The sequence below is a fragment of the Gymnoscopelus braueri genome (assembly GCF_963280865.1).
Source record: "Gymnoscopelus braueri genome assembly, chromosome: 7".
Classification (NCBI taxonomy): Eukaryota; Metazoa; Chordata; class Actinopteri; order Myctophiformes; family Myctophidae; genus Gymnoscopelus; species Gymnoscopelus braueri.
Genome location: NC_137608.1, coordinates 43,957,911 through 43,981,308, shown reverse-complemented (window position 1 = coordinate 43,981,308; position 23,398 = coordinate 43,957,911). Strand labels below are relative to the sequence as shown.

The following is a 23,398-nucleotide window of genomic DNA, read 5'->3' as shown; positions in this document are numbered from 1 at the left end:
CGCCTGATCCCATTGGTTCACCGATCTGTCCGTCAACCCCCGCCCCGTTAACACAACATTACGAGCGACGCCCACTGCACTCTGGTTGGTTGGGAAATGAAACACTTCCTCATACCCAGTACAGGCTATAGTTGGGCCAGGCTTTTATTTTTTAGCAAAACTAAGCAATAAAAGCCTGGAGATCGAGGCTAAACTGAACGTAATGGCTACAACTTCAAGTGCTTGTCAGGGTTCAAATATGATTACAGTATTTTGGGGGGGGTCGCGGCTTGAAAGGTTTGGGAACCCTTGTGCTAAGGAACACTGGTGTACCGTGAGACAAGTCCAGTTCTGCCTCGGTATTTTGTGACAACTACACATTGCAATTTTGCATTATTTACTGTATCAGTACTTAGTGTGTACGCATTTGCCAATACAGAGACAAATTCTGTACCCTAAAAACATATGCTCCAATGGATCCATCGCAACACATTGTGAGCTTGTACATCAGTTATTTTCACTACTAAATAGGTCTAAATAAATATGTATTTCAAAGGTTTGGGGAACCCCTGCATTAGACAGGAAGGTGACTGAAACTGGAACACTTTTGTGAGATGCACCAAAGTAAGCTTACAGCTGGGTGAAGCACAAACTGAATTTCCCCTGCAGGATCAATAAAGATCTACTCTCCCCCGCACCCAATAATAACGTGACAATAAAGATTCAAAATTAGAAACGTTAAGAAATCCATATACATTTATTTTTTTCCAAAAAGAAACCATATGTCTGATGCACTGGATTCTCAAAACACAATATTGTACAAAAAAAACAAACAGAAAACTGAATGAAATGTAACCTCCATGATGACGGCACAAAGTATTCTACTTTCCAACATTTTCTACAACAAAGTAGACTAAAACCTTTCAGTGAACAGATGAACAAGCTCCCAGCCAGGCTCTATATATAAATCAACCACATATCCACAGCATCAGATGCTAGCTTAGAAAAACAAAGGCAATAACAGCAGCAATACTATTATTGCTTCATATTTACATTTTTATTCTTGAGAATAAAAAAAAACACAGCTGAAGTGACATGGCTTCCCCTGGACAACTGCAGAGTAGTTGTGCTTCAGAAAATAACATTATGCGTCTGTGAGAAATAAGAAGACGAGAGGAAACCGTCATGACATGCTAGAAGAATGTCTGCCCAAGGAGAATAGACTGAGGCTGTTGATACCATGACTTTGAACAAGATTGTGAACAGGATATATGTAAATTATGTATAAAGGAGAAAGAAAAAAAAGAAGAGGGACAGGTAGTGAGAACCCCCTCCCCCTCCCCCCGGATTGCTGATCCTAATTGGCTGATACAACGGGTAAGAAAGAGCTGAAGAGACATCCTTGGGCGTGAAAGAGTCTGGGTGGGGGTAGGAATGACGGACTGCACGTCAATATCGACCGAAAAGTGCCGGTTTGCAGAGCGGATGGGTGGATGGAAGGATGGATGGATGAGTGAACAGATAGAAGTGGGAGAGGCTGTGTTTCACGCGGCCGACCGTCGGCGGATGACGAACGCTCCCCTCTGTAGCTGTCCCAGGTAGATCCTCATCTTTGTGCTGTCGCTCGTCTTCCTCACCCAAATCTGAGGAGGGGAAAAGAATAGCAAAAATCTTAAATGGAGAAAATACCTCAATATGGTAATGAGAGCATGCGTTCTACAGCCAAAACATCTCACTGTAGACCAGGCTACAGCTTGCCAGATCATGGTTAGGGCATTGGAACGCTGTTGTTGTTGTTCCTCCTACCATACCCGGGGTGGTGGATTGTTGGACACTGCGTCAAAGTGAAAACGTCATTTTCGCTTTCCAAAAGGGCACCACTCTGTCACACTCCGACATACATGTCTCTCCTCCAGTGATGGAAGTACTAACATTTTTTACTTAAGTAAAATGTACTTAAATTAGCAAAAGTAAAAATAGTCATTATGCAGAAGGTCCCATTTCACAAGTTTTCAAATGTATAAAAATCCTTTGAAAATAGCAGTTCTACAAGCTCACAACACGTCGCAGAGCTTGTAGATCGGCTATTTTCATATTTCAAAAATGTATATACATACATAAGTCTGAAGTGGTTTTGTAATAATCAAAAACTACAAAGTAACTAGTAACTTGGGTTTTCAAATAATTGTAGTAGAGTAAAAAGTACAATGTTTGCAGTAGAATTGAAAGTACGGAAAATTTGAAATACTCCAGTAAAGTACCACAAAATGTTATTTAAGTACAGTACTTGAGTACATGCACTGTGTGTCACCAACCCCCCGCTAATCCCGAGCCAAACAGCTGTACATAATACGTACGATCAGAATATCATATGATGACGTTCTGATCCAATCTGACATTGCATGCTTAACGGCGACTCTGAGCTGAAGCCCACCTCGTTGGTGCCCACCGAGCTGATGACACAGCTGATCTTGGTGTTGTCCTTGGACTCTAGGTAGATAGCCTGGCTCTTGTGGTACCTGTCCCCCACACAAACAAACACAGAATTGATTATGGATTCGTTATGGAGGAAGGCAGTGAGCGGAGAGGCTCCGTGTGCAGTCAGTGAATGGGTTTGACTGCACATGCTAACATAATTGTACCCAGATGAATAAACTCTCAATCCTCCTGAGACAGCTCTAACATAGATAATCTGACAGTTGTGTCAAAACAAACACTTCACCTTTTTTTTTTAAACAGCACCTAACTGTCACACGGAGGAGTAGCCCAGCCTCCAGGGTTGACACCGACAACCACAACATTTGATCATTAATGATAATGAGGTGGGATAATGAGGCACATTTCTTCCAGCAGTTCCTTACGGGTTACTTGCCTCCGATTGCAGGTGACTTAGGCACTGGTTAAAGGGGGTGTACGCGATATTAACCCAGTAAGACCCGAGGCCGATTCTACAAATGCCTTCTAAAATCAGTGGTTCTCAAACTGTTTTGCAATTCAAAATGATCAAGATTTTTCAAAAATGTTCAAAAATAGCAGATGTACAAGCTTGCAGTGCTGTGAGCTTGTACATCTGCTATTTTTGAGTAGCCAACGCTACTACACAGATGCTTTCCCAGTCTTAATGTATATTTTGAGTGTTGAATAGCTCTATTTTTTTGATGGCAATCATTGCTATAGTGTTTTTCCAGTTAACAGGCGTCTCACCGTCTCTCCAACTCTTTAGTAAAACAGGAAAAAAAATCCATTTTCTGATCAGGACTCCACAAAGAGGCAGTTCTTCCAGACATTCCCCTCATCTAGTTTCAATTGATAGAGTCCGCTTCCAATTCCACTTGTTTATCTTGTATCCTGTATGAGGACGTCTCTCTCTGATTGGATACAATTGGTGTTCCGGCCTGAAAAGTTGTTTTCAATTTACTAAATAGCTGGAGAGACGTTCACTGAACAACCACACTTTATAGCAATGATTACTATGGGAATATTGAGCCATTTCACACTTATTTGAACAAAAACATACTTTTAACACACCCCCTTTTAAGTTCCTCTTTAAAAAATAAATAAGGGGCGGGGGTAATTAACAGTATTTGTCAGTGCATTGTTCAGATGCAGTGCTCTGCTCTCAAGCTGGAGCATGGGCTGCACCAAAAAAAATATTGTCATGAGGTCTCTACCGTAGCAGACTGCAGCACTGTACACAATTCAGACACTCTGTTAAACTATTACATTTTCCCTTCTCTATCCAGTAGCTCTTAAGTACACCAATATCCCTTTCTGCACACTACATAATACTCTGAAAAGATGTACAATTAAAAGTGGTTTAAAACGTCTAAAAAAACCACCAACCATCAAACCATAAGTACTTGAAGTGATATGAGTGTGGCTATGTGGCCATCTAGTGGTTTTGTACAGTATTACAGTCCCAGAACACATCTGCGGCCTAGGTCATTGGTTCTCAAAGTGGGGTCCGTCCAGGGACCCCTAGTGGTCCTTTGGAGGAAACCAGGGGGTCCCCAGCAAAATGTGTAAATACAGCATCACCATCATTTTAAACACTTTATCCATTTATACGTTGGCTATTCAAAAACAGCAGATATACAAGCTCACAGCTTGTACATCTGCTATTTTTTTAAAACAAATCTTCTCTTCTGGGGGTCCCTGGCACAAAACATTTTCAGATGGGGGGTCCGTGGACAAATACATATCGATTTAGCGGTCTTTAGCACGAAAACATTTGAGAACCACTGGTCTAGGTGACGTGGGAGATACGGTACATGGGCTGACTCGGGGTGAAAAAGGTCAAAGTACCATCTTTTGTCGTAGTAAAGTTTCCCCTCCTCGATGCGGGCCTCATAGCGCTGGGAGGGGCTCTCCATGGGAGTGGTGGGGAGGTGCTCTGGGGATGTGGGGGAAACTGGCAGAGGAAAGAGGGTGTTAAATCTAGTTTACAATGGGTAAGTGAAACTGAGTAGTAAATCAATAGCTCAAAGCATGCTGAATAATGCTCAATTCGTTATGCTGCGAGATGCGTGACCAGAGCTGCCAACTCTCACGCAATGAGCGTGAGACACACGCAAACGACCCTCTTCAGACGCACCCACGCCACACATCGTATTTCTCACGCCGTCAAATCACCCCAAAGTGGAAAACTGCGTCAACTCATGCACTACGGAGACATCCACTTCTGCCGTTATTTGAGCGATTAAGTGAATTCAATTATTGTATTTGAAGTAGCCCCACCCGTTAACTGTAGTGAAAAGCAGAAATGATAGGTGCGTGTGTGCGCGCGTTTCTTGTGTTTGTTTCTTTTCAGAATGAAGTGTGAGGGACGCTGTGCGCATTTAAGCACGTGTCATTTCATTGATCATTACAGTATATCCCCAGACATCGCCGACAGGAGGATCAACAACATAGATCTTAAGTTAAGTTATTAACCAATGTTCTATTTTCTACACATCGAAAATGTTAGCCGTCGGGTGTACCCTGGACTTTTCTCTGTCGGGTAAAGTTTATAAAGTTAGTTTTTATTAACTAAATTGGACCGATGTCTAATTATTTAGAACTCCTCTGCGTCTGTCCATTGATTGCTACAGCGCTGCACCTGCCAAGAGCAGGCAGTTAAAAGGGGGAGGGACCTTTGGACGGATGCATGTGCAAAAAGAATAGATCTTCAAGCAAAAAATGCTTGTAGATCTGTTCTACGAGCGAGCGAGAGCTGAGGTGAGTGATTAAAGGGATTTGACAATTTAGAATAATTTGTGGTGCAGTCTGTCTTAGCTATCAGACTTCTATGGAAATCAATGTGGATATTGAATAGGAAACATATGGTGCATCAGTCAAGGTGCACCATATGACCAATAGGAGAGTCACCATCTCTACACAGGCTGTTACACTGACTCCTACTGTCACTACTCCCTTATTATGACACATTATACTCCATTTGATACCTAAGTGAAACATTCTAGTTCATTGCATGCAATCATAAATAGATATTAATGAGTGGTTATTAGTAAAGATGATCTTTAATTGCTCCAGTCATCAAATCAATGTATCTGTTTAGTTTGTTTGGATGAAATTAAAACATTTACCCATTATATTCCCATGCTAGTAAAGCCGGATAAAAGTATCAAACTCCCTGTTAAAATGCACCCCATTTAGACCTGAGGCCGATTCTAAAAACGCCATCTATATCCTGACCTAAGTTTTCTGAGAAGCCTCAAATATTTTGTAATTTTTGAATAAATATTTAGGTTGCTATACTGTACATAGCAACAACAACCCCAAAAGGACCCCCAGACCCCCCCGCCAAATTGATCACAACCACAGTATTAATCTCCACCTACCACTAGTTTCTGCCTTAAAATTACTTGGATTTCATTGAGGGTTAGATTTGGAAAATTATGGCACACCCACCCAGTGAAACATACCACCTGTACCTGGTTGGGGTATTAGAACTAGTATGCTGCACTGGGTGCAACATCAACTACAACAGTGAATACAAAAATGTATTTATTTGGCGTGCAAATTGATTGAATTTCAGTGTTTCTAATGGCTTTTAATTTTTTTCTTATATCTGTTAGCATTTGAGAAAACAAAACGAGCCCATATTTCAAATCAGTTGAGAATGACACAAAATGCTCAAACTCTTAAATTATACGGTATGTGAATATACCTCAGCATTCTTTATGGTCAACAAAATTCTATGACTTTAATCCTGACATACCTGGACGCTTTGGTGACTTCAGCTGTGAAGAGAATGTGTAGAAACATTTACAAAACAGGTTATGTAATGAGAAATTTTAAAAATGCTTTGACCGAGGCCAACATATGTTTCAGTATTTAAAAAAAAGATTACCTTACCTTATTATTATTCAGTGTTCTTAGATCTTCTGTGATCTGATCATCTGTTAGCAAGTAATTTAACTGGGGTAAGGTCAGTTAGGGAAAGCAACCTGGGGCAAAATATATCTACCTGCACGGATCATCTACAGACAACAAAACATACTACTTTCGATACTTTTGTGCGACGCTGTAGTATGATCAAGTAGGGCTTTAATTTACCAAAGTTAAAACATGGAGATAAGAGGTTTCTGCCCGACAGTGACGAAATGCAGGATGTACATGAAGTCGCTGTCGAGCGGAAACCTTCAAAACCGTTACCTTTCAGGAATTGGAAAACAAAACCTGTGAACCTGTGTTCCAATGGATCCAATGTGATTATTATTTAGCCACAAGCTCTCGTTAATACTATTCATCGGTTAAATATTTTATAAAACCCACAGAAAGACTTAACCACTTTCAATTTAAAATGTTTCAAAAATAGCCTACTTTCAATTTAAAATGTTTCAAAAATAGCCTATCTACAAGCTCGTTGTGACCTTGTCGATTGGCTATATTTGCTACTTTTGTGTGACACTGTGGTATGACGAAGTAGGGCATTCATTTATGGGGGGGTAAAACATAAAAAGTTCAAATATAGAGAAACCAGGTTTCTGCCCGACGATAGCACTTATAAGCAGAAGTGGTTTGAGTATGTGAAGGATATCAGGTGCGGGTTTTCTTCGTTTGTCTGGAATGGGGACAGGGTCGTTGGGTCGCCTCCTCAGCTTCCTCGTCATGATGGGCTTCACCTCCATGGAATCTGCACATTCAGACACATCAAAGCAATACGAGATGTGAGGAAGGGATTTAAAAAAAAAAACATTGTACACCCTGGGAGTTAAATTACCACTAAAGAATTTACATTTCTCCAATATGATAATACTTCACTAGATGGTGTTAATATTTCTTTCTTGAGATTGAGCATTTTTAACGTAGTATGTTTCAACAGTGTAACGGTACATTTTTCCAGGGCCCTTTTCAGTAAAGACAGACATATATAAAACATGTAGGACATCTTTGGTGTATAAATAAATAACTTTAAAGAAAATGTGACAATATCGAAGACATGTCGAATATTGACTCTTGGTACCCAAATATCTTGATAACACTTTTAAGTTACTGATATTTCACCATAATCACCCAGTAGGATTTCTGGCATAAGGAGGAGGAAATTGTAGCAAGCAGTGGTTGGAAGCTCTTGTGAACAGCATAACCTTCTGAATGATGGGAGTATAACACTTCTCCATCCAGACCTGGGTTTACAATGTTTTCCTTGGGGATGCAGTCACAGATGTTAGGTGGACAACTTTCAAAGTGGTTATTTTTAAGATTCCACCCTCATATTTGTCCTATAGAGTAGCTCCACTGGCAGTGGTGAAAACAGCATTGCTGTTGGGACTGAGAAGGGCTTGGTGTACTGATCGTGTTGCTGCGGAGACAGATACTGTCTGGGAAACAGGCCCTGGGGAGGGGGGGGGGGCTTCAAGATTCAAAATCTTAGCTTGCCGTTCCGTTTGTGATCACAGACAAGATACACAAACCCACTGTCACTCTAGCACATGCAGGCGTACACACACAGACACTGAAAAGATCTGACGCCTCTTTTGTAAATGTTGTTTACGCAAAAGGGGCTTGAATGATGCCTATGGCACTTCCCACGCAAACTTTGCGATTTGTGTCTACAGTTCACTTTGACCCATACATATGCACATTTTACTGACAATAGGAATTGCCAATGCAGATGGCAAAGTAGTGAAATAAAGCCAAATGTTCTAATGTACCGTAACAATTTATTTCAAATCAACTTACACAGCCTTCCAATACCTTGTCATAAGGAACTTCCAGAGCTAAGGAACTTATTTGTGGTCAGTGCCAGAACGATTAACAAAACAAACGCATGGGAGCTAGAAGAATCATTAACATAGGCCTAGACGAGTAGCCAGACCACAGTTCTATGCTACCAGTAGGTGATAAGAGATTAGAGTACAAGATCCAACCAAAGCTAAATTACTAAACACACAACACAATCACAGTAAATCACTGCATAACCAACATTCAGCACCAAAGTGACAATGGTCACTCTGTTGTGGCCATTCTGAACAGGGACCATGAATACTGCCTCTACTGAAATGTATTTTATGAGTATTGAATTATATGCATTTATGCATTTTAGCTGTGTTTTTACCGTTTGTTTTGAGTGCCAAAGGCACATTTCCATTTCATGCAAATGTTATGGAAAATTAAGTTATCTTATGGGAAACTGGCCAACATCAAAATGCAATTTGCAGCAATATCTGGTTTCCCAAATATAATGGCTGCAACCGAGTGCTTCTGCACTCATATGGCACTAATGGCACCAACTCAGAACATGTATACTTTAGTTAACCAAAGCATTTTCATTCTGTAAAACATCCAAATTTGTGACCATGTGAATATGATTCTGACAAATTTAGCCACTCGATGCTCTGGCCCAACCCACGATGACTCATTTATTCTGAGACAAAGCAGCAGATTCTGAACAGACTTCAGACTGGACGATGGCTGGCTTCTACGGTAAGTTGACACTGTTATGACATTTCTATACTATATGGTAATATGCAAGATACATAATTGTACATTGTGTGTATGTATTTGAGTAAATTCTCAGACATATGTTTATTGGTCAGACAGACTAGACTCTAGAGACTAGTTAGTATTGCTTCATCACGGTCTGCTTGAACTGCTATATTAAGAGTAATGCAACATGATGACACATGATATCTGGCAGGGTGACACTGACCAGCTACTGGACACTTGTTTGAACTGGTCACTAAAGGTGAGGAGGACATACTAGGACATATTAGGATTATAACAACATGGATGCTGAGGCTGGATGCAGGATGCTCATATGATTAAAACACCTTGTGCTTGGTTGGTAAGAATAGATCTGATTCTGTCTGCCTTGATAGGGAAAGAATAAGGGTATATAAGCTGCCTGGAACTAAAGGAGAGCCAGCTTAAGGCTTCCGCCGCCTGCTCTCGCGCTTGTTAGATTAGACCTAGAACCGATGTTGTAAATGTACTTCGTGCTGAATAAATAGTGAACATTCAGACTGGTTGGTCATCATTGCTTCAAGTGCCTTCATTGCCTTGATACTCGACCACAGCACTGAATGAATGATCCCTGTGCATCCATAAGCTACCCATTCTAAAAACAGGAGTATATTTACTAATTTCAAGGCCTTCAGAGTAAAAGCCCTTAACACAATTTCCTCTCCATCCTTTGTAAGAAAAACTAAGGGAAACCTCTCACACTAATGGTGGACATATAAACGTGTTCCCATCTCAACATCCACCCACGACTAGTCCCCTGACTTGTCCCCTCTGGTTGCCCCATACCTCCTGTCAGCTCCATCGTTAATTTCTCATTCTCGATCATCTTCTTCTTCTCCTCCAGCTCAGCGATTAAGTTCTCCTTCAGCTCAACCTTCTTGTCATCAAACTCCTTCACAGCCGCTTTCTTCTCTTTGATGTAGTTCCTCTCCACCTGCTCCGTCTGCAGAAGAGAAAGGGGGGAGGAGGAGTGGGAGAGCGCAAAGAGATACAGTGGAAAGAGATCGGAGCTGAAGAGACTAGCTGAGGTGTGTTCACCTTACAAGTCGCAATTCCAATTGTGAAATGTCAAGTGCCATAAACTGCAGCAGTCAGCGACATCAACCATGCTTACCTCAAGCTGGAGAAACAAATCTGTGGAGACAGAGAGGAAACCGGTGTGACTGTCTCTGTTAACAAAACATCAGCTTGCTGCAGTTCAAAAAGGAGATCAACATTGTATGCGTGTGTAAAACCAAGCAAAATGGAACGATGCGTTCTCTCAGTGTTACTGAAACCTACCCGCATTGCGGAGCCTCTCTTTGTACTGCTGGTCCAACTTCTTCATTCTCTTCTGATACTCTTGTAGTGTGCCTGAAACAAAATGACCTTTTTATTAAACTGCCGTTATAGTCTGGTGAAGATGTTGCTGCAAAAACACAGCACTATCCACTGGATCCATTCTTGAAAATCACTAATCTCTTAATGAATCATTGTGAGTGCAAAACAAAACAGAAATGCTTCTTGCTTTACCTTCTTGTAATTGCTGCAACTGTCTTTTCAAAGAGGCCAGTTTGTCTTGGTACATCCTGCGACAAACATCGATCAAAGAGCTTAACACGCACTCATTCACTGTCTGCAACGCTAACAAAACAGTCAGACCTTTCTCATACTAAATCATTTTCTATTCACTTCAATCATTTTACATTGCCCAAAATAAAACACTCTGTCAGGTGCAGTTTCAGAATATTCCATTACATCTTCTATTGAGTGGCATATGGGTTGGGTTTTCATCATGCTCGTTAAAACCATTTAGTGGATTTAGTCTGCAGATGGAGGCACTGTCATCCTCAGAACTATCTCAAGTTATGATTAAAGCGAAGCCTCAGAATGGTTTTGCATTTAATGGCATTTACTTTGGACTCAAAGCGGTGGGGTAGACCTCACCAGGAAAATGCAATTCATGCTCAAACAGTGCCAAGAAACCAGCTTTCAATAAAGTATGGATGTCTAATTTCCTGAGTCGTGCCTTTATTTTGGCAGTTATATGAATATGATTAAGAATAGGTCGTCTGCATCACTTAATGACAACGACACTTACTGCTCTTTGATTTCCACATAGTCATCCTCGTCATGCTTGGCCGGGTCTGTTTCACTGGCATCCTCGGTGTCTGGAAAGAAGCAGGACAGATGTCAAACAGAGACAGATGTCAGACACAGACACAGACACAGACACACACACACACACACACACACACACAGAGAGTACAATTCCAATCAGCTTCTTTTGCATTTCTGTCCCAGCAGATCTTGCAGTCAGCTCATAAACTATGATGCCAGGGTGCCAACTGCACACAGCATGCATGGAACTTACTGAGTCTACAGTAGATCTGCTAATTACTGAGCCCGACAACTTGTAGATCCGCTATTTACTGAGCCCGACAGCTTGTAGATCTGGTATTTAGTAACCCTGACAGCTTGTAGATCTGCCATTTACTGAGCCCGACAGCTTGTAGATCTGTTATTTACTGAGCCCGACGGCGGTAAATGAGGCTTAACAAGCCTTGCCAACACGGCACCCCCAACGCTATGAGACGAAGTTGAAGAAGAAGACGACAGAACTGCGTGGATCCCCACAAACGTGCGTGGCACCGGGCGGCGAGCGAATGGCACCGTTTCATCTGACAGTCCATGATGATCCACGTAAGATGACAGACACATCCCCAGACCACGATCATCATCATAACTCCCGACTGAACAACACCGAACCTTCTAAGCAACCAGATCGGACCTTGCCTACAGCAAAGCACAACGGCCCTAGCCCAGTCCCCACTTCCACGGTCCCCGCGTGGGGATGTCAAAAAGCTGCGTTTGCCGCATGGGACGCCGGGTCGGTCGGTCAGTGGGATTAAAGTTGAAAGCCTCTCTCTCCCAACTCTTTCGTGTCCCAGACAGAGAGAGACAGCCCTCCGCACTACAGCAACTCCTGTGCTAACGTTAGCATGTTAACCATCAAGCGAGGAGGGCAAGGAAGCGATGCGAGTCGGTCGACGCCAACAACAACAGGGGGGAACACGACAACCAAACTCACCGGCCAAGTTTTGCAACCAGCCACGTTTATCTTTAGAATAAAACCTAAAAACACACGATAAACAAGAAGAAACGCTACACGTTATTTAAAGGCCCCAGCAGGCAGACACAAAGCTGACACAGCAGCTTTTGGGTGACCAGCCAGCTGGAGCCTAGCGTCCGTCAAGTGTTAGCTCAAGTTAGCCTCGCATTGAAACCTTTTTTTTTTAGCTCATCGATCATGTTAAACACGACGACCGCAGGTCGTCGTGTTTAACATGATCGATGAGCTAGAAAAAAAAGGTTTAATCTGATCCAGCTCCGGTCCAACAAAAGGAACCGAGGAAAGAAAACCCTCACAAGACTGGATTGGATAGTAGTTGTCTGTCTAACTAACTAAGAACTACACCAACCTCCTCGCAGGTCTGTCATGTCATCCTCCTGTGTGTCTGTGTCTCACTCAGTCATAGTTGGTGGTTAAAAGGACAAGACGAGGCAGATCGACTGACATTGGACAGACGGAACGGACACCGTGGTTGACGGGACGCGGAGCAGAGGCGAGGTGGTTTCGGTTGCGGTCCTCTGAGTGTGTGTGTGTGTGTGTGTCCTCCTGTGTGTGTGTGTGTTTGTCAGAGGTGCTCGTGCGAGTAGGTCGTGCGTGCGATCCTCCTCTCCCCCCCGCTGGGAATGAACGATAAGCAACTATGTGGTTTGCCCCAAAAAAAACACGGAACATAAAAAGAACAGATCGATATATATGCTAACAACGCGTCGCACTGTTTAACTTGTAGATCTGGGGGGGTTTTTTTACAACTTTTTTTCTCCATTTGTTTTTCTATACATTTTTGATTAATTAAAAAAATTTGACTTGAAATTAAAACGACACATTTATTTATAGCCACGCGAGAGGTCAGGCTTTTCGTCGGTCATTTATTACTCAAGTCGCGAGATTGAACACAAATGACGTACTTTCCCAACCGAGAAAATGAAAACAATAAATTGCGTGTTATATAAATGAGCCGTAAAGTTTGCCTAGACGTTGGTGTTGTTGTTCAGCGGGTTTTTTGCTAACGGAGTGTTAGTTGTAGCCAACGTCGTTTATAGCGCGTTAAACACTATTGAATTAGGAGGTAACGATTTGTAGGGGCGGCGGACGTGTTGAATTTATTATTATTTTTTTACCTCTAAAACCTCCCAGAGACTCTTAAGTCAGCAAGACCTTTTATTGCAGTCAGAAGTTTACATTGTGATTTCCATTCCATGTCCAGCAAGTAGACCGAGCCCGATTGTCAGCCAGTTTTGTTCGTGTTGTTTTTTGTTTTTTTTACCTTCTTCTGAGTCTCTTCCCCTGAAGCTGCGATCGTCCTCCTCATCCACGCTGTCCAGCTCTTCCTCGTCGTTGTAATAATCCACCATGGGCGACAATAACGTTGAGGCCATAGCGTCGTGCAGAATGTAAACAAACGCAAAATAAACAATCTTTATTTGTGTTTTGCAGGCTCGCTTGGAACAGCGCCTACAACTGCCAGGACCCCCCCGCGAACCGAGCTGTCCGACAATACGCCTGAATACATTGTACACATAATTACTACGGTCTATCACTCAGTTCTACATAATGGCGGTGAAAGTATAATGGCTGAATTATTATTACTTTTGGTTGGTATGAGTAATACTAATTGACATATTTTACACTAGCATTGAATATCAAGATCGAAACAGGCGTGTTGGCGCCTACCTTGTTGATAATAAAGACTGGCTGTGTGAACTACAATCACTACAACCTCACATTAAAGTTTGATGATGGCCAAACGTGAAATCAATAATGCACCTGCATTATCCAACTCATATATTTCCACGCTTTTCCACTCTTTTTATTTGTATTATTGTTAGTGAATCTAATCTAATGCAATGTGAGCCCAAAACTCTGCTTTGTAGGAGAAAAAAAATATTTCTGGACTGTTTCTGGATTTTTTTCTGGAATAACAGGCATATCAAAACACAAAATAGCAATACAATTCCATAAACCAAGAATAAACCTCTGCAAGGCCAATGGCTTCACAGTCAAAGGGGTGACAATAATATCACAAGAAAATAGGAAATTACCTACCTGGGTTGTATTTTAGAGAAAAATCTTTCCAGTGGAAAAATGGTAGCCCTAGAATGTCTGTGATCTTACATACATTTCAAGTATTCCAAATACACAGTCATAGATCTCTCTCGGTCCCCCACTGTGTAGTGCCCATCTGCGCGGCCATAAAAGTGCTCTAAACTCCGTCTGTACTCACCCAATAATTAATTCCTAAGACGTGTAGTCATATTTTGTCCTCTAGTTTCATATCCATGTGAAAGTTCTGCCAGAAAACGTGTGTTTAGTCAAATATCTCCACTTTTTCACGAGCTGCACACGGACGTCTTTCTGTACGACGCGAGGGGCCAGGAATGATTGCAGCACTGAATATACGTAACTTCCTTTAGGACGCACAAATGTTTGGGACACACAATTGACAGGTGCTTGTGATTGCTGCGGGGTAATGAATCATCACCTGCCAATTGTGTGTCCCAAACATTTGTGCGTCCTAAAGGAAGTTACGTATATTCAGTGCTGCAATCATTCCTGGCCCCTCGCGTCGTACAGAAAGACGTCCGTGTGCAGCTCGTGAAAAAGTGGAGATATTTGACTAAACACACGTTTTCTGGCAGAACTTTCACATGGATATGAAACTAGAGGACAAAATATGACTCCACGTCTTAGGAATTAATTATTGGGTGAGTACAGACGGAGATTAGAGCACTTTTATGGCCGCGCAGATGGGCACTACACAGTGGGGGACCGAGAGAGATCTATGACTGTGTATTTGGAATACTTGAAATGTATGTAAGATCACAGACATTCTAGGGCTAGAAAAATGGCAACTGAAGTAATCAAAAAAGTCAACCAAAGAACAAGATTTTTGTACAGGATCTCCTCGCTGGTCAGAAGGAAAACACTGAGGACTAGCAGTAGCAGGAGCACTCATCCAATGTCACTTTGACCATGCATGTGCCATATGGTACCATATCAGTGCAAAGGCTTTAAAAAAACAAGGCTTCAGGCATCCCAAAACAAACTGGTCAGGCTACTGCTTGGCCTCACACCTACAAATCATTGAAATCATACAAAACTGTTACTTTTCTGGATTTTAGCTTGTAGATCAGCTATTGTTACTACATTTGTGTGACACTGTAGGATGACAATAGGGCATTAAATGATGAAAAACATAAAAAGTTAAAATATGGAGGAATTAATACCATGCAAACATACAAAATGAAATCTTTAAACTGTTTGAGAGAGGGTGTCCTGCTTTACAAACATATAGGCCCATAGCCATTTACTGTAAGCCTGAAAGCAGATCTCTTTAAACTTCTTGTAAACTGAGTTGTTCTCTCTGAAACGCCTAAATGTAAACTCCAGAACTAGAACTGGAAGAGGTCTAGTCCAGTGGCAAAGTCCTTGCTCTTTTCAACTGACTCTTCAAGTGACCATCCAGAAAGAGAGAATACTGACTCCTACATACTCACAGATGGAGTTGAACACTTTTTGTTTTGCTGTGACAGGAAGTTTTCTTGCAATTTCAGAACAACACACTCCGAAAAGGTCAGTATCTTGTTCAGTCCTTTAGGGTACAATAGGAGTCCCAGTGCCATGGCGATATCGTCACTAGTCTCATCTGTGATCACCTGACCTGGCCAGCCATTAATTGTGATGCATCTGTCACTGAACACTTGAAGTTCAAGTCTGTCAGCCATTAGCCAACTTGGACCGGAGTCCAAGTTGTAGTCTGTCATAACCTAAGGAGAGAAAACTAGGATGAATAAAGTAAATAGATAAAACTTGTCTTAAGCCCTATACTTCAGTGGCTCTCAAACATTTTAATGTTTGCCCCAATTTTGTGCCAGGGATTCCCATAGGAGATTTGTGGGGTTCATTCAAAATTAATCAAGACAAAAAAATCTACAAACTCACAACCTGTTGCAATGCAAAGGGTTGTAAGCTTGTAGATTGTCCATTTTCACGCGTGCACACAAGAATGCGTTCCACTCATAGAGTTAAAAAGGTTCCACTCGATTCGTGCGCCAAGTAGCCTACCCACCTGGCTACTTTGCATAACAATAGCTCAAGTCGTCAGGTGTGTTCAAATACGTCCTCACATACACTGTAAAAAAAGAGCATTTTGGCAACAACAGACAGTACTGCTACAGTATCCTACTTGCATATACATGCAATACAAGGATGCCTCAGCCACCGTCCAAGAAGAGGAAGATACTAGTTCAAAGCAAACTTTTTAATTTTGCTACGCGTACGCCTCCTAGACCTAAAGCAGCAGCAGTGACAGCAGTGGACGCCCAGCTGCCACTCCCACCACGAAATAATTCCAACAGGAAGGCAAGTAACTGTCCTGACAAAAATGCAGATATATAGCCTATTATTCTGCTCTCATAACAAGTCCAAAGATAAATGTATTTGCCACGCAATCACACTGGAATAATAAAATAAGAAATACTACAACAATGATGATTCAGTGTTGTTTTTGTTTGTAATTTACTGTGTTGTGCATGTGGTTGCAAAACCATGAAAGCCATGCTTCGACATAGGCCTTGCGCTGTTCACAATCACATGCTGCTTAAATCTGCTGAATTAGCTAAACAAGATACAAAATCATGCAGTAATGACTAATATGGGAACCAGAATTTGTTCTAATATTTTCCCTCTTTTTTTTATTTTGTTCTTTCAGCAGGGAGATGAACAAACTGCTACGCCTGCTACACCATTGCCAGAGGATGCACAGCAGCTCCCACCACCTCTGAATGAGAGAAATGATGATTTGAAGAAACTCAAACAGGCAAGTAACATTATTGTTGAATAAGGTCTTATCAGAATAAGTATTTTACTGTGTAGTGTGGTCTATGCATGAGGTTGGAGAGGGAGGGGGTCGTACTCTTGAGGTTCAGCAGATCCAGTCAGACCATTCACACAAAAACCTGTGAATTAAATGTGTCCCTGAAGGCTTGCCCTATTAAGGCAAGGCTGGGGCTGACGCCACTCCGCGGCTGCGGCTTGCCCCGCCCCCTGTCGGAGGGGGGAGGGGTCATTTCCCTTCCTTCACTCGGAGGTTCGCTAGTAATGGCCTGCTAGTTGGTGCTCTTTCAGCAGTGTTTCGCCAAAATGGGAATTCATTGTTGTATGAAAAACTGTTCCACTGCTTCTCACCATCGACGAGGTGAGAATAAAGGGGCTCAAATGGACAACGGACTAACTTTTCACCGCATTCCCAAATGGAAGCCAGCCAGGTCTCCCGACGTAACAAAGAGACGATGCATGGCTTGATTGTCTGACAGCCCAGATGACAGAAAAAGACGTGGAACAAACACGCAAGATAGCACACCTCAGGATCCATACTGTAGAGAGGGTTATAGGCACTATACGTAGGGTACCCATCACTCTGATGCATAAACCTAGCCTGGTTCCAAACAGGCTGATAATCAGGCTAGCATAAACCAGGAGTGGGCAGGACATGACAATCCTTGACAATTTGTCCGATCGTGCTGTGATCTGACTAACTTGTTATACTATTTTCAAATGATTATACTTCTTGTATACATTTTATACATTTGAAAGTTTGTTTTTGCAGTTGGCTTTTAACATTGTAATTCTTTGGATGTGCCGCTGTGTGTACAAGCTATATAGTAGTGTACCCTGTTGGATGGGTCTGTACTAGACTGGTAGTGACCTAGCTGTACAACCCTCGTAGACGTATTTATGATTCTGACGTTTTCAATCTACGAGAGTTGTAGGGTTCACGCCCCATGGAGACCTGGACTTTCTGCACTATGCCCCGCAAAGTACTCCAAACGTGTACAAATTGAAAATAAAGGTGCTTACCTCAAAGCCCCAAATGTTAACTACTTCTACGGGGTAGTAGTTTAATGTAATAATCCATATATTTCAATAAAGAAGTGTTTTAATGCCGTCTGTGGCCGATTCTGTCGGAAGTTCCCAATGGGCGGTAGTGACGGGAAGTGAGGGGGCGCATCCGGTGAAACCCGGAATTACACTAAATGTAAACAGGAAGTAAACGAGGGTGGAAAAATGGCGTTCGGCCACAAACGGCATCAAAACACTTCTTTGTTGAAAGATATGGATTATTACATTAAACTACTACCCCGTAGAAGTAGTTAACATTTGGGGCTTTGAGGTAAGCACCTTTATTTTCAATTTGTACACGTTTGGAGTACTTTGCGGGGCATAGTGCAGAAAGTCCAGGTCTCCATGGGGCGTGAACCCTACAACCCTCGTAGATTGAAAACGTCAGAATCATAAATAAGTCTACGAGGGTTGTGACCCACCAACCAACATGGTGAATCTTGGCCACGCCCCCTAAATCACTCACCCAAGCGAACTTTGCCAGCCCTAATAGGCATTGTCTTTCATATTCTCTTGTGTTTGACCTAGTCCTAGGCCCTGCCTTGCTCTGTTCTTATGCTGCTTAAATCTGCTGGAAGTCTTTAACCTTAATTTGCAAACGAGATACAAAATCATGCAGTAATGACTACTGGGAATATGTTCTAATGTTTTCTCTCTCTATTTTGTTTTGTTTATTCAGCAGGGAGATGAAACCACTATGTCTAAAAGTACACCGGCAGTCCCACTGCCAGTGGATGCACAGCAGCTGCCACTCCCACCACCACTGCTTGAGAGAAATGATGTAAGTAACATTGTTGTTAAATGATGTCTTAACAGAATAAGTATTTTACTGTGTAGTGTAGTGGCTGGTTGGATAGGACGGAGTAGACGCAGACACACAGAGCTCCCTGCCCCCCTCCCCTCAGATTTGGTGTGAACGGTGGTCTGACTCTGAGGCAGAGCACCGTTCACACCAAACCTGTGAATGTGATTGCCATGAACTTTGTTGCATTCCATCCCTAGTATTTAGTCTCATTGACAATTAGTCTCAAGTTTTTTCTCTTTTTTTTTTTTGGTTTGTTTTTTTCAGCAGGGAGATGGAATTGTTGAACCTGGTTCCAGTACATCTTCACCATTCCCTGACCTATGGTCAGACAAGATGTGGAAAGAAAGAAAGCGCAACTACCCGTGGCTCGATTTTAAAGATGGGAAGTTGGGCTGCAAAGTGTGCTCGTCCATTACGGATTTCTCCGTCTTCGGATTATCAATAGAATGGACTAAGTACGAAATCACACACAATGGAACATCAAGATCTGCTATGCTGATGTCTATTAGGAAAAAAGTGTGTAAACACAACAACTCGGATGCACATAACAAAGCAGAACACATTGTAAATGAGGCGAAAAAACTGAGAATTGAGAAATAGCTTGCTTGACTGTTTTGAACTGTTGTGACACAAATTACATTGAAACAATTAAGTGATGTTGTGCAATGTTGTTCAATCTCTGAAGCTTGCGTCCCCCCACAAAAAAAAATCTATTCTTGTTTTGCAACATGACACCCTGCATGGTGACTTTGATTTGGAGCCAAAATAAGCACTGTGAGTTTACAGGGGTTTGTCCTGTCCATCACTGACGCTGTGCACACCTTTCCACCAGAGGGTGCTACAACCCAACTATGCACACCTCAACTCAACGTGTAGGAGAGAGCTTAAAGGAGTAGTTCCAAAGAAAGACTAATTTTCTATCAATTGCACACCCCATGAAGCCTTGAATGCATGGAGATGTTTTTGTTTTTTGTCGCATCCCCAAGCCAATAATTTGATGACCGGCGGAGTCTACGGTAGTCTAGGACAGTGATTTTCAACCCTTTTCATATCAAGATTCATTACTTATTCGGCATTTGATCCACAGACCATCTGAGACTCTCAGACCCAAGACGTAGAATATTTGTCGTCTGATGAGATTTTGTCCACAATTCCATGTATTGATATTGGTACCATAGGAGAGATAACTTTCTATGAATTGAGTACAAAGCCATAGGCTTTCTTGTGTTTGAAATCCTCTTAGCAGACTTTGTATTGAACTGTACTTTTTTTTTGCAAACTGCTAATAAAGTATTCAATCAAAAGACAACCGTTGATCAAAATAATTTCTTCTACATTCTCTAATTGTGTAGACTTCTTGTAAATTAAGTAATGCAGATGTTTAATAATTTAACTCTGAGAGTGTAAAATGAAACCAAATGGACCATTTTGTTTCATTTTACACTCTAAAGAGTTAAACATCTAATAAGGGTCCATTTGGTTATCAACTCTCCATCATTTAGCTGGGGACCACCTGGAACTCCCTCAAGGACCACTGGTGGTCCCCGGAGCACTGCTCTAGGAGACGAGACCGATGACCCGGCCAGTGTACTATAGTGGTGGGAAAAAAAGATCATTTCAGTGAACGAACGATTTCGTTCACGTTCACGGCAATGATTCGTTCAAATGATTTGTTCACGTTCTCGTTCAGTAGCGCTATTTTCTAGTGTTCAAAATTTACTTGAGTAAAAGTACAAAAGTATTGGCATCAAAATATACTTAAAGAACCAAAAGTAAAAGTACTAACATATTTGAAAATAGCCTAGGTATAAAATAGGGCTAAAATGGTTAATGTATGTTTTATAATGTGTGTCAAACACCATCGCGGGAGCGTTTCTTTTTACGTCGCGCGTGAGCGTTTCTTTTTACGTCGCGCGTGAGCGTAGCAGTTTCAGAAAGTGAACGAGCTCGTTCACGTTCGCGGCAAATGAACTAGTTCTTTTGAACGAATCGATCATGAACGACACATCAGTAGTGATGATCCAGTATAGAGCCGTATAGAACTCTGGTCAACATGAACAATGATCCTCTCACCCTCTTTCCCTCTCAGCCACCAAGAACATGCTTTCCACCAGCTCTCAGGTCAAACAGGTCAGAGTCTGCAGTCTGTTTTCCTCCTGATAACAGACTGCTGATCTGGAGCAAAATCAATAATTGTACACAAGGCATTGATTTAAACATGATTTCATTAGCTTACACGCTTTTGCTTACATGGCAACATGAACGGAGACAGAACACCAGCCTGTTATAAGGGCCAGGTTCACACTGAGCACCAACTATAAAAGAAATACAATGGTGAACGATATAGTTATAGTTATAAGTGTTCTGTCTCCGTTCATGTTGCCATGTAAGCAAAAGCGTGTAAGCTAATGAAATCCTGTTTAAATCAATGCCTCATGAACAATTATTGATTTTGCTCTCAAGTACAGTAGCTGTGTAATAAGCAACATAATTATAACGAGACAGTCATTGTTGTACAATAACCCCCTTCAGGGTGTCACCCTGCTTTGCTCGCTAGCTGTATCTTATCTCTCACATATACTACTATTTGATAGTCAATGGTTGGAGTTGTACGTTATCTCTCACACACTGTATGTGATTTGATAGTCAATGTATGGTTGGAGTTGTACCGTAGCTCTCACATCGTTGCTGTCGGGCAGAAACCTCTTATCTCCATATTGTAACTTTTTGTGTTTTTTTTTGTAAATTAACGCCCTTCTCGATCATGCTACATGCGTCACACAAAAGCATCAAAAGTAGCAGATCCACAAGCTCGAAACGGCTTTGAATCCTGAAAAGTAACAGTTTTGGACATAATGAGGTTTCCACCCGACAGAGACGACATATATTAGTGATTTGAATGTCAATGTATGGTTGGCGTTATACCTCATCTCTCACATGCTGTATATACTAGTGATGCACCAACTTGGGAGGGTTCTGGTATCTCCATATAGGGGCAAGTGTGTTTCAACCATTCTGATCACGCACACAGATTCCTGGAATTCATGTATAGAAAGATAATAGATTTTATAGAACATAGATGTGCACCCCACTACCCATTGTCATAGTACTAAAGTGCGGTATCCGATATCAGAGTACTGTACTTGGAGGCCAGTCTATGATGGCAGTCATGTAAGATGACCCACTTGGGACATGTTTGGGTATCTCCATATATATATATATATTGTTTTATTTAACCTTTATTTAACCAGTAAAATCACATTGAGACCATTGTCTCTTTTACGAGTGTGCACTGGCCAAGAGAAGAGGCAAATAAATGTTACACAGCTCTGCCAGTAACAATATATGGGCGTGAGTGACGTCACAAGTGTATGCACCACACAGCGGACGGACGGACGGAAGGATATGGATAGATGGATATGAAAAGGGAGAGAGTTTAACAATGGTAAGGTGGTGTTTGAAGACAAAGACCGTTGTCTTTAGCTATTGATCTCACTGACATCTTCATCTGGTTTGTGTCCACCTAATCTCCTTCTCGCTCTCCTCCGATGTCTTCTCCCTCTCCTTTACCTCCATCACCCCTTGGGGAATCTCTTAAGTGAGGCACAGTCCTTGTCATCAAAGCCATGCATGCAGCCTTCTGGTTGAGCAGAGGGATAGGGGAGGTGTCTCTGAACACTGGGGTGAACATAGCCCAGGGCCTTCAAGTCATTGTCAATGGCATGGCCAATCACCACCTTCCCCATGATGAGCCTCAGTGCCTCCTTTCTAGCATCTGTGTGTGGCAGTGGTTCTCAAACTTGTCCATGTCAAGGACCCCCAAATTGACACTTATTAGCCCACGGACACCAATTTGAAAAGATAAGCCAGGCAGGGACCCCCATAAGAGAAGATTTTACGGCTCTAGCAGTGATTCTCAACCATTTTAATTTTTGACATGCATTAGGCTACGGACCCCCATGTAATTGCATTTCTATCTCTGAGACCCCAATTTACATTGTAAAATCAATGTTAATTTAACTCTGAGAGTGTACAAATGAAACCAAATGGACCCGTTGTACAAATGAAACCAAATGGACCCGTTTCATTTGTATACTCTCAGAGTTACAGACCCATAAGGGTCCATTTGGTTCCTAACTATCCATCATTTAGCTGGGGACCCCCTGGAACTCCCTCAACGACCCCTGGGGGTCCCCGGACCCCACTTTGAGAACCAATGGTGTATGGTATGGCTTTAACCAGGTCATGCCATTGGATGCCACTCCCGCGGCAGCGAAGGACAGTAACAGGCACAGGCGGTTTAATGAACTTGTCATAACACCACATGTCCTTCATAAGACACTCAGTGTGCCAGCTCACTGATAAGACCCTCTGGGCCGGTACCCACCGTCTCAGTCAATAGCACATTTAGTTGGGTGTCTAAATGCTGACCATCTGGGGAAAGAGACTATTGTTCTTGTTGTTGAATTGAACTTCACTGTTTTCTTTGATTGCAAGGACACAGAGCTGCTTGTGAATGCAGACACCATTCTAATCCCTGGATTTGTTTCATTAGTTGGTGGAGCCTAGACCTGCTGATAATATAATAGCAAGCGTCTGCTTGAGTACAAAACAACAAACACGTGGCTCGGCTT

At 42.0% G+C, this 23,398-nt stretch overlaps 2 protein-coding genes across 4 annotated transcripts; one reads left to right on the top strand and one right to left on the bottom strand.

Moving 5' to 3' along the window:
- Positions 1–713: 713 nt before the first annotated feature.
- On the bottom strand, positions 714–13,844 carry suds3 (SDS3 homolog, SIN3A corepressor complex component). Of its 2 annotated transcripts, none has more exons than XM_080433885.1 (12): positions 13,326–13,844; positions 11,030–11,099; positions 10,462–10,517; positions 10,231–10,302; positions 10,064–10,083; positions 9,736–9,892; positions 7,022–7,117; positions 6,337–6,404; positions 6,200–6,221; positions 4,285–4,390; positions 2,414–2,498; positions 714–1,622 (listed from the first exon to the last, which is right to left on the bottom strand). In XM_080433885.1, exons 1-12 carry the CDS (start codon positions 13,435–13,437, stop codon positions 1,524–1,526), a joined length of 963 nt encoding a protein of 320 aa, XP_080290011.1. In that variant the 5' UTR covers positions 13,438–13,844; the 3' UTR covers positions 714–1,523. The 2 variants fall into 2 exon arrangements, with proteins under 2 accessions (XP_080290011.1, XP_080290012.1); XM_080433886.1 differs by lacking the exon at positions 13,326–13,844 and adding an exon at positions 12,411–12,611.
- LOC308089263 (uncharacterized protein) lies at positions 11,275–20,041 on the top strand. 2 transcript variants are annotated; one of them, XM_080433887.1, is made up of 5 exons: positions 11,275–11,631; positions 13,496–13,572; positions 16,770–16,877; positions 18,639–18,740; positions 19,029–20,041. In XM_080433887.1, exons 1-5 carry the CDS (start codon positions 11,595–11,597, stop codon positions 19,362–19,364), a joined length of 660 nt encoding a protein of 219 aa, XP_080290013.1. In that variant the 5' UTR covers positions 11,275–11,594; the 3' UTR covers positions 19,365–20,041. The 2 variants fall into 2 exon arrangements, 1 of the variants encoding a protein (XP_080290013.1); XR_013933486.1 differs by lacking the exons at positions 11,275–11,631; positions 13,496–13,572; positions 16,770–16,877 and adding an exon at positions 17,117–17,255.
- The last annotated feature ends 3,357 nt before the right edge of the window (positions 20,042–23,398 follow it).